We start from the raw sequence: 15,437 nt of genomic DNA on the forward strand, positions 1-15,437 counted from the left end.
TTCAGAGAGCGGGGACCCTCCAAAATAAAGGTTCCAGAGAGCGGGGACCCTCCAAAATAAAGGTTCCATAGAGCAGGGACCCTCCAAAATAAAGGTTTCAGAGAGCGGGGACCCTCCAAAATAAAGGTTTCAGAGAGCGGGGACCCTCCAAAATAAAGGTTCCAGAGAGCGGGGACCCTCCAAAATAAAGGTTTCAGAGAGCGGGGACCCTCCAAAAAAAAGGTCCCAGAGAGCAGGGACCCTCCAAAATAAAGGTCTCAGAGAGCTGAAGGTGGTTGAACATTGAAGAACAGTCATGTGGAGACAGGACCATCTATAAGGGGGAATAAAGGAGAGATTTTTGGGGTCCATCCATAAAGTCAGTAAAATGATGGTCTATTGTTCTATGAATCTGTGATAAACACATTTATTTATTCATCTGAATAATATCCACTGTTATCCAGGAACGTTTATTATTATTATTATAGTCATCTTAAAGATGGTTTTAATCACTAATAAAATGGTTCAAAGTGTCAAACTGATAAATAATGGTCATGAGAAATGATGAATGTGGTTAAATTAGCAAAAATAATCAGGAAATGAAATATGATGAAAAGAGGTTAAAAGTGACAATAACAACACTATTAAACTAACTGCAGAGCTACTGATATGTCTGTTCATACGCAGTGTTTTAACAAGAGTGGAGAAAATGTATGAAGTCAAATGATTGGCTGAAAGCAAACACACCTGATTGGCTGATGAATCTGTCAATCACTTTTATCAGCCAATGGTGACGTTTGTTGATCCGTGACGTCAGGGCAGTCTCAAAATTCACCACTGATTTTTTATTTTTTTTCCAATCATTGGTCGATTTTTTTTATTAATGGATGGACTGATGTGATGTTTTAAGATGTTTATTTGATTTAAATCAAATAAATAAAACATTTCAGTACGTAGCAGTCACGTACTGACATTGTAGAGAATCTCAGTGCGCCTGCGCCATCTTTAGAGCCAAACCAGTGTTGCCAGGTTGGACAGATTCCCGTGTTTGTGTCTGACTCTGGTTTCCAGCTCCGTCATCAGCTAACAGGACCAACAGAGCTGTAGAACTCACACCACAGAAGAAGAACAGCTGTAGAACTACATCAGAGATGCGTCAGTAAAACACTGACACTACGGACAGACAGCGTAGAATGGAGCGGAGAACCGTTAGCTCAACATGGAAACCCCGCCCTTCCTGTTTTTTCCACATTTCAGGGCGATCACGTAACGTTACAAATGGACACTGATCAGCGTCTCCTGTTATTTCTTTGTTTGCTGTTGGTGTTTGCAGGTGAGTCTGTCCGTGAGCTGCTGACTCAGCAAAACATACTGTTAAAGTTTAAATGCTGAATCACTCTCGGAGAACACAGAGCCACTACAAGCTTAAACTGTAATTGTAGCTTTACAGAAACTGAAATACTTTCCTACTTTGTCCGTTTTTTAATAAAAATGCTTCATATCGTGTTAAAGTAATGAAAAGTCGCGTCCTAATCGATAGTATTCACTGACGTGACGTCACATCTGGGGCGTTAAACGCCATAATAGAGGAAACAAACAAATATGATGTCCATGATGGCAAATTAATCGAACATGTAGAACATTGTCTTCTAAGAAGTATAAGAAAAAGAGACAAAAGTTACTGGAAAAGATGAATAAGTGAGGAAAGAAATGGAAAATTTAGGTGATAATAGGAAAACACACTGCATTTGTAAAGGTAGCAGTAGCTTGATTAAAGGTCCAGTATTCTGTTATTTTTCACCATCATCTCCATTTGTTCCAAGAACCCCAACAACATAATATTTGAGCTTTATTTTCCTAAACTCGCCTGTTTTCTGGAGTTTTAGCCTCTGAAAAGTCACTTTCTGAGCAACTCTCAAAACAGGCTGATTCGTGACCTACGAAGTGCACATTGAGTTGCCTTGTGTATGAAATGCACTATACAAATAAATTTGCCTTGAGTGGGCGTGTCTGTAGACCCTATCCACACACCACAGCTGATCACTAGTGATTATCTTTTTCTATCCACACACTTGTTATTGTTTTCAGCCAAAAAACTGCACATTACAGTAAAACACATGGATATTTAAGCGGCTATTGTTATTGAGTCAGACAAACATCCTCTTCCTCCTCTGACACATCAATGTCCTTACTACAAAACTACATCTTGATATAGTGATGCGTCACCATCTATCATTCACAAACACAGCCAGACCCCCTCCTTTCCGCTCTCCGTCTTCTGTCACCACATAAAATTTGGAAATCGTCTAATTCCACAACAGAGTTCGTTGTTAACATCTCCATCGTTTCCTCCTCAGTTCATGAGGGATGTCAGGTCTCACTCCATAGGCTGGTGAGCAGTGACTCCCAACACCATCGGTAAAATCCAACTGTCCCGTTTAAAGCTGACTTTTTATAAAATGTGCAATAACAAGGGAGGAAACAGAACTTTTTACACTTTGTTCCTCTGAATGAGGCTAAATGATGTTTATCACTGTAGTAAAACCATTAGGAAGTTAATTTTTTCCTCATACCTCCCCTTTAATGTTCCATGTTAGCTATGCTGTATGATTAGCATTAGCAGCTAATGTTCTTACTAACGTGGGCTTGAATGATGGTGTTTTAGTGGTAACGGAGTGGAGTGGACACACCATCACACACTGAGCTACTACTCAATGGTTCCTGTTCTAATACCCCATGTCCTTCATTGGCTTTTAAACATTCACATCACAAAGTTATTCTGGGGTTTCCATGGATACAGTTGATGGTAACACAGTGGAAAGTAAAAATGCATAACCACTAGGGGTGCACCGATTGCAATTTTCTGACCGATCACAGATTTTTTTAAAAGCCTGACCAGCAGATCCAGGTTTTTTTTTTATTTTTTATAACTGACATCAAACATGTTTAATATTATAATCTTATTTTATTGTAAAACATTGAACAATATCTATGAAACGATACAAACATGTGGTTTTAACTACACATGAGGTAGTTATCTCAAATATAAATATAAAGTTCAGAACATTGCTGTCCAAAATATTAACTTATATCACTTCCTTTAGTCTTTCATTTTTCACATTTTAAAAACTAAATAACAGTGTCTTATCAGGTTCCACTGCAGACCTGTTTGGAGCTCTTTGGCTTAAAATAAAGTGCACAGTCAGTAGTATTTAGGTTTATGAATAAAGAAAATCACAGGGTTTGTGGTAGATGATATAATAATCTACAGGACAAACTAATAAAAACATGGTAAACCAACAATAAAGTGTCCTGAGTTTTATGTTTCCATGTAGAGCAAAAATTTAAAAAAAAAATGTCCAAATGCAGCAGCTTTGTAGATATTTAAATGTAAAAATATGATTCTGAAAATAACTTGCAACAGTTTATAGGAGAAAAGTTCCTAAAAGTTAAACATTCTACAGAAATAATAAAGTTCATTATGTGTAACATTTTCCTAAGTTAACGTGTAATGACAGAATAAACATGACACAGGTTAGTTGTTTTATTATTACAGTCACTTATACATTAGTGGAAGGTTTTTATTCATATACAAAACCCATCATTTTATTCATAGTAACTGATCTTTTCACTGATCAGTGGCTGTTTGCTCCATTAGCTTTAGCATTAGCTTGATTTCTAGCTTCAAATGCTCTACACTCAGCGATGTGGTGGTGTCTTATAGTGAATGACGTAGTGTTTTGTTTGCTGCTCCACCAGAACTTATTGATGCGCTACAGGATCCTTTGTCCTCTTTTTTTGTGTAAAACTGCCGACATGCTAAGCTGACTGCTGTTGTTATCCTGTGTTAGAGGCATGCGCAGCATGCACACACACATGATCTGGTGGGCGGGGCCTGTCAGTCATCTCCCAGCAGAAGAGGACAGTGACTGACTTTACAAAGAACTTTAAAGAGGACATATCATGTTAAATCCACTTTTTTTTTAGCCCTTAAATGCATTTTGTTGTATATTTAGATTGTTTAGAAGTACAGAAAAGTTCAAATTAATCTCTTCAGATGCTCCATAGATATCTTTATATTCTGTTTTGCTCATATTTTTCAATCTGTTTTGATTTTTCTATTCTCTATTACGTTTTTTGAACTATTACATCACAGTATTTACAGCTGAACTGCCAAATTAGTTCATCAACTCCAGGTCCAACACTTTGAGCAATCCGCCATTTTTATTTCTGGCTTTTATTTTGTAGTCCAAGCTCCAGGATGCAGAAGTTACGAGAGGATAAGTCTAAATGTTGGGTTGTTGGATGTAGTAACCCACACGCTTCATTACACCGTCTCCCAGCATCAGAACCTTTTCAAAGTGTCTGGTTGAGTTTTATTTTTTATAGAAATGTACCACATCTGTGGATAAGGTCATTTTAGTGTGTGTGAAGCACTTCAATGATGACTGCTTCATCAACCTCCACCAGTATAAAGAAGGATTTACAGAAAGACTTTGTCTGATTGAGGGTTCAATTCCTTCTATCTTTGGAGACGATGAACAGAGCACTTCGGTAAGCTGTAAATAACGCTAAAAAGTGATGATAAGACGTCCCTGTCATTGTTTTGTTAGCATTAGCAGTTGCACCGTCTTCATATGTTAGCGCTGTGTGCTCGTTTTAGATCCTTGATGATATGGCCTACGTGATTTAATTTAAGTCTAAAGTTTTCATTAGTCATTTCATTTTGACGTTTTTGTCTTTGAAAAGACTGTATTAAAATGCATTTCATGACGTTAGCTTGGCGCTAGCGTTAGCTCGGTGCTTGTGTTAGCTCACTTGTTAGGGTTCTGCAGGTTCTTCATCTTCATTTTCATCTCGCTCCACTGGGTCAGACTCTGGCTGGAACATGTAAGGCTGGATGGACAAGTCTAACGTTGTTGACATTTAGTAAATAACGTGTGAATAAAAAGTTTATGCTCCGCTACATCATCGTATCTCTTCTATCAAACTACAAAAATGGCCGAACAGGGTGGAGTTGAACCGAGTGTCACCTCTGCAACCTGGAGAGGGGGCGGGGTATGAAGTGTCTCATTTGCATTTAAAGAGACAGCACCAAAACGAGTTGCTCTCAGAAGCACATCAGAAAAGGGGTGGAGCTATAATAATGAGGAATTCAGACCCAAGCATTGCAGTTCTGCTTTATAAAGACCACAACTGTATGATTTATATGTAAAAAGGAAGGATTTAAAACCATGATATGTCCCCTTTAAGACGTTTGCAGAGGTAGAAAAGATCGGCCGATCTCCCAAATAAGGGAAATTGGCACCGATTGACCACCTTATTTCCCAGGTTAAAATGGAGAAGATACTTGACATGCTGTGCTCATGTGTCACAGCTATGGAAGTGACAAACTTTTTTAGTTCAAAGAAGGAGACAGTAACGGAGTGGAACAAGTTTTCTGTGACATGAACTAAAATAACTTTTAAAAGTGGAATGGTATTCAAGTTTTTGTACATCAAACATATGGTGATACTGAACAGTACCTGCGTAATTTATACTAACTCTTCCAGAAAGGTAAAAAGAACCCAGAACATGCATGAAGCCACAGCTATCCTAGGTGGTCAGTTACACACGTTGTGTAACAGCACAGTGTGACACACACACAGCTTAGAATCAACCATTAATCTCTCTCTGACCTTTGGATCTGATTGGCTGATCAACATCTCTGTCTTGTCGTTTCTCCTCAGACCAAAGGATCATCTCAGTAGAACCTGGACATGACGTCACTCTACCATGTGAAGTTCCTGATGGAGGAACCGTTGCTGTGGTGGAATGGAGAAGAACTGATCTGAAGGATAGATACGTTCTCCTGTACAGAAACAAAGTTGATCCAAGATATCAGCTCCAGTCCTACAGAGACAGAGTAGATCTACAGATAAAGAACAGAAACATCAGTTTGATTCTGAAGAACGTGATACCAGATGATGAAGGAACCTATGAGTGTCGAGTCTTCCAGAGAAACTCACCTCGTCAGCAGAGATCAGTTCCTGGATCAGTTATTGGTGGAGATCCAGTCTGTTCCATCAGTCTGAGAGTTGGTCCTCCAGGTGAGTCTGAGTTTAGTTTGTTCTTCTACTTCATCAGATGTTGGAGAGAACCTCACTCCTCTTTCTGCTCTACAGGAACACCAGAGAAGCAGAACCAGTATAGAGTGAAGAACACATCAGAGAGACTGAGATCTTCTCTCTATCTCTGTATGTTGGTTCTTCTTGTCTTTGTGTATTTTTAGTTATTAAGACTCACTGCACACATTAGGTGAAGGTTCTACTTTTATGTTTCATCTGTGTGTGTGTGTGTGTGTTTAAGCTTGTGTTAAATGAGTGATTTGTTTGTTGTTCTTTGATAGATGTTTTGTTTCTGCTTTTATGAATCTCTTCTTGCTCGTCTTTATTTCATGTGAAACAATAACAGATACATGCACATTTTTTCAACACATTCAGATTCTTTGACATAAATAAACTCATAAAAATCAGCTGAAGGTTGTGTTTAAATAAAACCAGTAATGATAACTGAGGCAGTTGTCTAGTTTGTCTAAATGACAATCAGACCTCACTCCCTAATCACCATCTCTGACCATCACAGATAACAGATGTGTTCTCCCCCTCCCTGGGCGTACAACACTCATATAACATAAAATAGACACACACCCCAGGGTAATGATATGTTCTGGACCCTACAGACTACCTCAGCATAAACATGTTTCTGTGTGGACTGTCAGGAGGTAAATCAAGTGTCACTGTGTGATGAATATCTTATGCCCCAGGTTGATGACCTCCTGGAACGGTTTTTAACTAAGGGCTACTGGCAGATTCTCTCATCAACCTTCTCCATTCCATACAGTTTCTACCAATTAGTCACGCTTCCATTTGTGTTGTTCAGGACCACCTTCCAACACCTGATGGACCTAGTGCTGCACCCACAAAAAGGTAGACTGTAAACAGACAGACACAACTGAAGAACCACAACAAAAACAAACAAGCCTTTTATTTATCAGATCAGCACTTTTTAATCCAGATGTGGGGGAGGTAGGAACCAATAGGTTGTTCTAAATCAGTATAATTTACATAACCAAACCTCAGTCTATCAACCTCTCTAATCACAGCAGAAACAAAAAGAACTTAAAGGCTGACTATCTAATCTGGTACTAACCTCAACGTTACCTACGTGCTGTAAATGTAGGGTACCCAACTGGTCTGAATCCTGTACCTCCTTATAATGACCAACAGAAGTGGTTTCTAAACCAGCACATGTAGTAGATAGATAGAGACCATCTAGCAGTCCTTATAAAGACTGGCTCCAGAGATGATTGGTCCTACACAGCAGAGAAGAACCAATCAGCAGCTCCTGATCAGGTGGCTCCACCCCTCGTTAGTCACTGAATGACAGAGAGAGAAAACAGAAAAAACCTACAGGCCTGTCAGGCCCAGCCTACCCATAACAATGATGTAATCATGTACAGTAACAGCCACATGGCTGCTGTGTTGTGTGCATTAAGGCAGGCGGGGCTCACAACTCATCCAAGGAAGTGTGTGGTTGATGGAGATGTCTCTGTGTGTGTTTTAATGAGGATGGTTTCATGTAATAACAGGTTAGAGCAGAACATAGTTTTCATGTATGAAGCATGAATCAGTCTGAAGTAGAAATATAGTTTAGAAGTAAACACACACAACCTCCTCCATGATTAAAATAGTCTTCATGTTTTTCATATTTCTATAAAGATTCTTTAGAGTCAAACACACAAACATAAGCAATTCATCATGTGGATCTTTTTTAACCAGTTGTTTTCACTTTTATCATCATCATCATTGTGTTCTGTAATAGTTGTAGTTTTCACATGAAAATGATGAAATATGGCGTATTATAGAACACAATGATGGTAATAAAACTTATAAAATATTATATTTCTTATATTTTTCATGATTGAAATGTTATTAAAACTGAAATAATGAACATTCTCTACATGCATATTGTTGATTAGATTTAACTGAAGGACTGTATAATAGGTTGGTTCATTGTGTGTTTAAGCTTCATTTGCCCACGAGGCGTTGGTCAGGACACAATAACGAGGTTGAAGAGATGAAGTTTAACTGTTTAGTCCAGGGGTGTCCAATCCTGGTCCTCGAGGGCCACTATCCAGCATGTTTTAGATGTTTCCCTCTTCCAACACACCTGATTCAAATGATTAGGATCGTTATCAGGCTTCTGCAGAGCTGGATAGTGGCCCTCAAGGACCGGAATTGGACACCCCTGGTTTAGTCAATAGTTGCAGGCACAGGTGAATAACAGGCATGAAGATGGATGAAACAATGGGTACAGCTCTAAACAGGTGTGTGTGTGGTTCTGTAGAATACAGACAAGAAATAATAATGAAAATAATACCACAATATCACATAACAATACTGTACAATTCTAATACACAGGTTATCACATCACATAATCTAAATATCAATCTCAAATAAGACAATAACTTTGACACACATTTACTGTACCATTACAAATCACGTAAACAGTAAACCATAACTAAATAAAGGTTTCTACAGCCGTAAATGGCATCAGTTTATCTTAAATAGAGATCTAAGACAGGCTGCGATGCACCAGTCAATCAACACAACATGGGCATGTCCAAACAGACAGCAGACTAACACAATATAAATACTACACATTTAGTAAAGTGCTTATTAACCTAAATAAACTATTTAAACAATAAACCACCGAGAAATCTAAAGTGAAAATACTTAAAGCACAGTGTGAACTTCAGCAGAAATCTGATGTCGTATCATACAAACACAGTCATAACAGCGCGTGAGACAAACGGTATAGCAGACACTCACTCAATAATGAACCAAATACTGTACTTACATCCAACAATGACACCCCAACACTTGAACACTGCACAATAGACTTTAAAGAGAAAGAAAGTAAACTTAACTATAGTTTTCTCTCCAGTGCAGCTGCTAATGATCAGCGCTCATGCTGTTAACGTGGAACGGGTGAGTTAACGTCAGCTCTTAAGGTGGACACAATAAATGCAAATAATAAGAAACAATGACTTAGCTTAATAACTTAAAACATCTGGAGCCTTTCTAACACATACATTATTATATTTAATGAAAATGACCCTAGAGAATCTGTTTCAAAATATGAACATGCTTCTTTTTTTTTTTACCTCTAAAGGAACAATATTTCATCTAGGTTTTCATTTAAACAATGTGTTTCTTTTTTAGACACGCACGCACACGATTTGTGTGCTAAATATTAGGTATTTATTTACCTTTGTTTACCTGTGTTTCATTATCAGTGCACGTTTCATACGTGTAAGTTAAACTTTGTCCAGTTAAATGTATTATATTATTAGAACTTTATACACTACACACGCTTGTTTGTTGAAACAGCAGTGATCAGTGTGCACAGGAGATACAAAGAACACATTTATTATAAAACATAACAGAGAAAATATATCAGAAACTAGTCCAGACCTGTATTCATAAGGTGAATAACCTGTATCTGGATTTATTGACGACTTTGTTCTTTTTACAAATTAAATTAAATAAAAACAGAAGACTGACCTTGACCTTAAATATTAGAATATACACATTGAAAGGAAATGTCGTTCAATGGTACCAGTCTGAACACTGGATCTCAATGTGTGGCCAAGTTATAGAGAAAAGTCTTGTTTTTGTGACGTCATGAACTTTGACCCCTACTAATGTTTTTACTGGAAGGTGGTACAGCTTTGGTTCTATGAAATAAAATATTCTACTTGAGATGAACTTTTCATAAATGTAAGCATCAAACTTGTACGATCAATAATTACAGAGATATGGAAAACGTTGGTTTTTGACACTTGATGTGACCTTAACCTTCACATTTTGGCTCCAAAAAGTTTTGGCTCCAAAATAAACATCATTGACATTGTTCCTATGAGATGACTTACAGTACGTGTCATTAGTGCTGTATTAATAGTCTAGGAGGACATTTTTAATAGTAAAATACAATAATATTTGCAGGATAAGATACATAAAAGTAATACAATAAAGAATAAGACGAGGACCAAAGGATTGATATTTGTTAAGGGTTCATATACATAAATACAGTCAATGTACAATCAAAGACTCAATATGTCACCTTAAATGTAAAGAGTTATTATTATTATTTATCTTGTTTTATGTATTTTTAATCTGTGACGGAGTAGCCCCGTCAGCTAGTGAAGGGGGAGCCGCCACGACGATAACGCACACATATACATTCACACTCAGTCAGATCAGCTTTTCCTTACCGTTTCATCCGTTTACCACGGTCCTCAGGGTTCGTGTCATCAGCCACCGCAGCCGCCATGGGTGAACACTTGGCCGCTGCTCAACTCTTTTCCCACCCATAGTTTCTCCAAGTTGCAAACATTTCACCGGTATACACCACTCATTCATACACTTACCCAGCCAACCTGAGTGAATACGTCTTCCGCATTATATTGCGTCATATGCAGGGCGTGCATGAGTGACGTCACGGGATGTCAGGTGACTTTACGGTCTCAATGCAGAATTGTTTTATTTTCTCTTTTGGGGAATTTTTGAGTCATTAGTAAATATATTATTGTGGTTAGATCTTTTTGTAGTTTGTTAAAAAATACTTATCTTGTGATTTCGTTTCTGTGTGTAGAGAGACTGTTGGTTTTTTTATTTTCATTGTGTTGGGGGCGGGGCCTCAGGCTATATAAAGGGCCTTCAACACGACAGGAGAGGAGTGTGTGCTTGAAGGGGGAGCTGAGTACATGGAAGGTACCAAATCTTGGCAAGGACGAAGCAGATTGTAAATATTGTAATTATTATAGAAAGAAGTGCACGTGGATCTGGTTTTGGCAAAGTCATTTTTTTTTGTTTGCACTTTTGGGCGGACCTGCACAATAAATTCACCAGAACACGAAGCTGACTAAGCCATATCATTTTCTTGTATCGAACCCAATACATAATCTGTACATGATGTCAACACTAGTTCAATCTTTCTGTGACAGTTTTGCATGTTTGATGTTTTTAAAGATGTTTTGTTATTTATTATGATTTTGAACTGTTTATAAGTTGTTCCAGACATTTTAAAATCATGTTTGAAACTGTACAATATTCTGACAGAGGGATTGTGCTTTAATAAGTTGTGATGAATTCATTATAATGAATTACCTGTTCTTGATCATTTATCTAAATAATTCCTTTGTTGAACCACTTTTAAAGAAATAATGATGAGTTTTTATTCTGAATATTTTCATTGTTCCATAGAATCTGTCTGTAGATCAGCATCCAGGAGCTGATTTATGGAAGTTTATAGAGCTATTAGAGCTAGTGGCATTTTTAGAATTTCATTTAAACTTAAACTCACTCATATGATCAAATGAATAATTAGGTGATAATGTTCCATACATTAGACTATTCTCTGAGTAATCAACAAATGAATAATGAATCTAAAGATATTATTCAGTATGAAAAGTGAATGATTTCCTCTGATTACAGGTGACCTCTTTTCTGATAGAATGGTTTGTTTTTCCATAAAACATTGAAAAGAATTCAAAGATCTAAAATCCTTCTACCTTTGTAAACAGGACCGTGCTGTAGATTCTCTCATTAGCTCTGATTTGATTCTCTACTGTAAATAATAAACTTCTGTTATCTATATCTATCAATTTTAACTCCTTTTTAAATAACCTAGTGTTTAAACTTCCTCTGCAGAACAGTGACCTCTGCTGGGTGATTAGTGCCACAACAGAACCAACGTCATTAATGTTTCTAATGACTTACATCTGATTCTAGTCCATGAGTTTTACTTTAAAAACTAAAATATCCTTTTTCATTTAATTTGTTCTGTAATAATCCTGATATTTATAGAAAACACAGAAATTGAAACAAACAAACAAAACTCAAATCAGGAAAAAGTTTAAACAAAGTAAACCTAACCCTCTCTTAAAGCAGTGGTTCTCAACCTTTTCATAATAAAGGTCCTAGAGAGCAGGGACCCTCCAAAATAAAGGTTTAAGAGAGCAGGGACCCTCCAAAATAAAGGTTTCAGAGAGCAGGGACCCTCCAAAATAAAGGTCCCAGAGAGCTGAAGGTGGTTGAACATTGAAGAACAGTCATGTGGAGACAGGATCATCTATAAGGGGGAATAAAGGAGAGATTTTTGGGGTCCATCTATAAAGTCAGTAAAATGATGGTCTATTGTTCTATGAATCTGTGATAACCACATTTATTTATTCATCTGAATAATATCCACTGTTATCCAGGAACGTTTATTATTATTATAGTCATCTTAAAGATGGAAATCCTGGTTTTAATCACTAATAAAATGGGATAAAAGTGACAAAATAAGCATGAAATCTGGTGAAAAGAGGTTAAAAGTGACAATAATAGGTCAACATATGTGACATTAGGTGTAAAAGTGGTAGAAATGGTTTATAAGTGATGAACATGTTTGGAAAGTAGAAAATATGTAGAGAAAAGTCATTAACATGTGATGTAGAAGTGTCAGAAATGGGAGAAATGTAGCAAAAATACATTAAAAGGAGCAAAAATATGGAAAGAAAAAGTGATGAAATATTTTGAAATATGGTGAATTTGGTGGAGTTGTAGAAAAATGTAAAAATAAATTAAATGTCTCAAATTGTTCAGAAAAAATTCTTAGTTTCTCTGGTGACCCCCTCCCAGTGTCTCACGACCCCAAATGGGGTCCTGACCTCAAGATTGAAAACCCCTGTTTTATGGTAACTGGAGAAGAAGAAAAGGAAGAAAGCAAATTTAAACTAAATTATAATCACATTATGTCACAGGCTTTGTAAATAAAAAAAATATGAGTATAAAGTCGTAAAATTTCGGAATTAAAATTGTAATATTTCTAGATTAAAATTGCAATATTTCAAGAATAAAGTCGTAAAATGAAAGTTTAACCTTCATTTTCTCCAGATTTCTTTAACAGAGGAGAGTTTCTGGTCAGTGGTTTAGTCCATGTGTATGTTTATCTAAATTATCTGAAACGGAGAAGTGAAAATAATTCAGCACAGATTTATTACTTATTAGTGACTGCTGCGGGGCAGCTAGCTGTTAGCTAGCTGAAAACATTTTCCCAGTTGTTGTTTGTTTGTTCAGTCTTACGCAGTCCGTTTTCTTGGGTGTTTTAAATCATTTATAGCGTCACCGGGTCACTGGTCTGAATCCAGCGTAAACACTGGAACAGTATTCACCCTCAGTGCGCATGCGCCACCTTTGGAGACAAACCAGTGTTGCCAGGTTGGACAGATTCCCGTGTTGGTGTCTGACTCTGGTTTCCAGCTCCGTCATCAGCTAACAGGACCAACAGAGCTGTAGAACTCACACCACAGAAGAAGAACAGCTGTAGAACTCACACCACAGAAGAAGAACAGCTGTAGAACTACATCAGAGATGAGTCAGTAAAACACTGACACTACGGACACACAGCGTAGAATGGAGCGGAGAACCATTAGCTCAACATGGAAACCTCGCCCTTCCTGTTTTTTTTCCACATTTCAGGGCGATCACGTGACGTTAGAAATGGACACTCATCATTGTCTCCCGTTATTTCTTTGTTTGCTGTTGGTGTTTGCAGGTGAGTCTGTCCGTGAGCTGCTGACTCAGCAAAACATACTGTTAAAGTTTAAATGCTGAATCACTCTCGGAGAACACAGAGCCACTACTAGCTTAAACTGTAATTGTAGCTTTACAGAAACGGAAATACTTTCCTACTTTGTCCGTTTTTTAATAAAAATGCTTCATATCGTGTTAAAGTAATGAAAAGTCGCGTCCTAATCGATAGTATTCACTGACGTGACGTCACATCTGGGGCGTTAAACGCCATAATAGAGGAAACAAACAAATATGATGTCCATGATGGCAAATTAATCGAACATGTAGAACATTGTCTTCTAAGAAGTATAAGAAAAAGAGACAAAAGTTACTGGAAAAGATGAATAAGTGAGGAAAGAAATGGAAAATTTAGGTGATAATAGGAAAACACACACTGCATTTGTAAAGGTAGCAGTAGCTTGATTAAAGGTCCAGTATTCTGTTATTTTTCACCATCATCTCCATTTGTTCCAAGAACCCCAACAACATAATATTTGAGCTTTATTTTCCTAAACTCGCCTGTTTTCTGGAGTTTTAGCCTCTGAAAAGTCACTTTCTGAGCAACTCTCAAAACGGGCTGATTCGTGACCTACGAAGTGCACATTGAGTTGCCTTGTGTATGAAATGCACTATACAAATAAATTTGCCTTGAGTGGGCGTGTCTGTAGACCCTATCCACACACCACAGCTGATCACTAGTGATTATCTTTTTCTATCCACACACTTGTTGTTTTCAGCCAAAAAACTGCACATTACAGTTAAACACATGGATATTTAAGCGGCTATTGTTATTGAGTCAGACAAACATCCTCTTCCTCCTCAGACACATCAATGATATAATAATCTACAGGACAAACTAATAAAAACATGGTAAACCAACAATAAAGTGTCCTGAGTTTTAAGTTTCCATGTAGAGCAAAAATTAAAAAAAAAAAAATGTCCAAATGCAGCAGCTTTGTAGATATTTAAATGTAAAAATATGATTCTGAAAATAACTTGCAACAGTTTATAGGAGAAAAGATCCTAAAAGTTAAACATTCTAGAGAAATAATAAAGTTCATTATGTGTAACATTTTCACAAGTTAACGTGTAATGACAGAATAAACATGACACAGGTTAGTTGTTTTATTATTACAGTCACTTATACATTAGTGGAAGGTTTTTATTCATATACAAAACCCATCATTTTATTCATAGTAACTGATCTTTTCACTGATCAGTGGCTGTTTGCTCCATTAGCTTTAGCATTAGCATCTAGCTTCAAATGCTCTACACTCAGCGGTGTGGTGGTGTCTTATAGTACGTGTGTACGTAGTGTTTTGTTTGCTGCTCCACCAGAACTTATTGATGCGTTACAGGATCCTTTGTCCTCTTTTTTGTGTAAAACTGCCGACATGCTAAGCTAACTGACTGCTGTTGTTATCCTGTGTTAGAGGCATCCGCAGCATGCACACACACATGATCTGGTGGGCGGGGCCTGTCAGTCATCTCCCAGCAGAAGAGGACAGTGACTGACTTTACGAAGAACTTTAAAGGGGACATATCATGTTAAATCCACTTTTTTAGCCCTTAAATGCATTTTGTTGTATTTTTAGATTGTTTAGAAGTACAGAAAAGTTCAAATTAGTCTCTTCAGGTGCTCCATTGATATCTTTATATTCTGTTTTGATCATATTTTTCAATCTGTTTAGATTTTTCTATTCTCTATTACGTTTTTTGAACTATTACATCACAGTATTTGCAGCAGAACTGCCAAATTAGTTCATCAACTCCAGGTCCAACACTTCGAGCAATCCA

At 37.2% G+C, this 15,437-nt stretch overlaps 1 protein-coding gene and 1 long non-coding RNA gene across 2 annotated transcripts; one reads left to right on the forward strand and one right to left on the reverse strand.

The window, feature by feature from the left end:
- Positions 1-875: 875 nt before the first annotated feature.
- On the reverse strand, positions 876-10,493 carry LOC114460584 (uncharacterized). Its single transcript, XR_003673681.1, has 4 exons — positions 10,298-10,493; positions 5,988-6,137; positions 5,658-5,890; positions 876-1,080 (listed from the first exon to the last, which is right to left on the reverse strand). It is a non-coding gene; the product is annotated as an uncharacterized LOC114460584 (long non-coding RNA).
- Positions 1,013-6,530, forward strand: LOC114460576 (V-set and immunoglobulin domain-containing protein 1-like). The gene is made up of 3 exons (XM_028442493.1): positions 1,013-1,312; positions 5,709-6,068; positions 6,144-6,530. The coding sequence occupies exons 1-3, from the start codon at positions 1,258-1,260 to the stop codon at positions 6,248-6,250; spliced, it is 522 nt and encodes a 173-aa protein (XP_028298294.1). The 5' UTR covers positions 1,013-1,257; the 3' UTR covers positions 6,251-6,530.
- Positions 10,494-15,437: the final 4,944 nt, after the last annotated feature.

This window comes from Gouania willdenowi, unplaced genomic scaffold (assembly GCF_900634775.1).
Source record: "Gouania willdenowi unplaced genomic scaffold, fGouWil2.1 scaffold_51_arrow_ctg1, whole genome shotgun sequence".
NCBI classification, from domain to species: Eukaryota; Metazoa; Chordata; class Actinopteri; order Blenniiformes; family Gobiesocidae; genus Gouania; species Gouania willdenowi.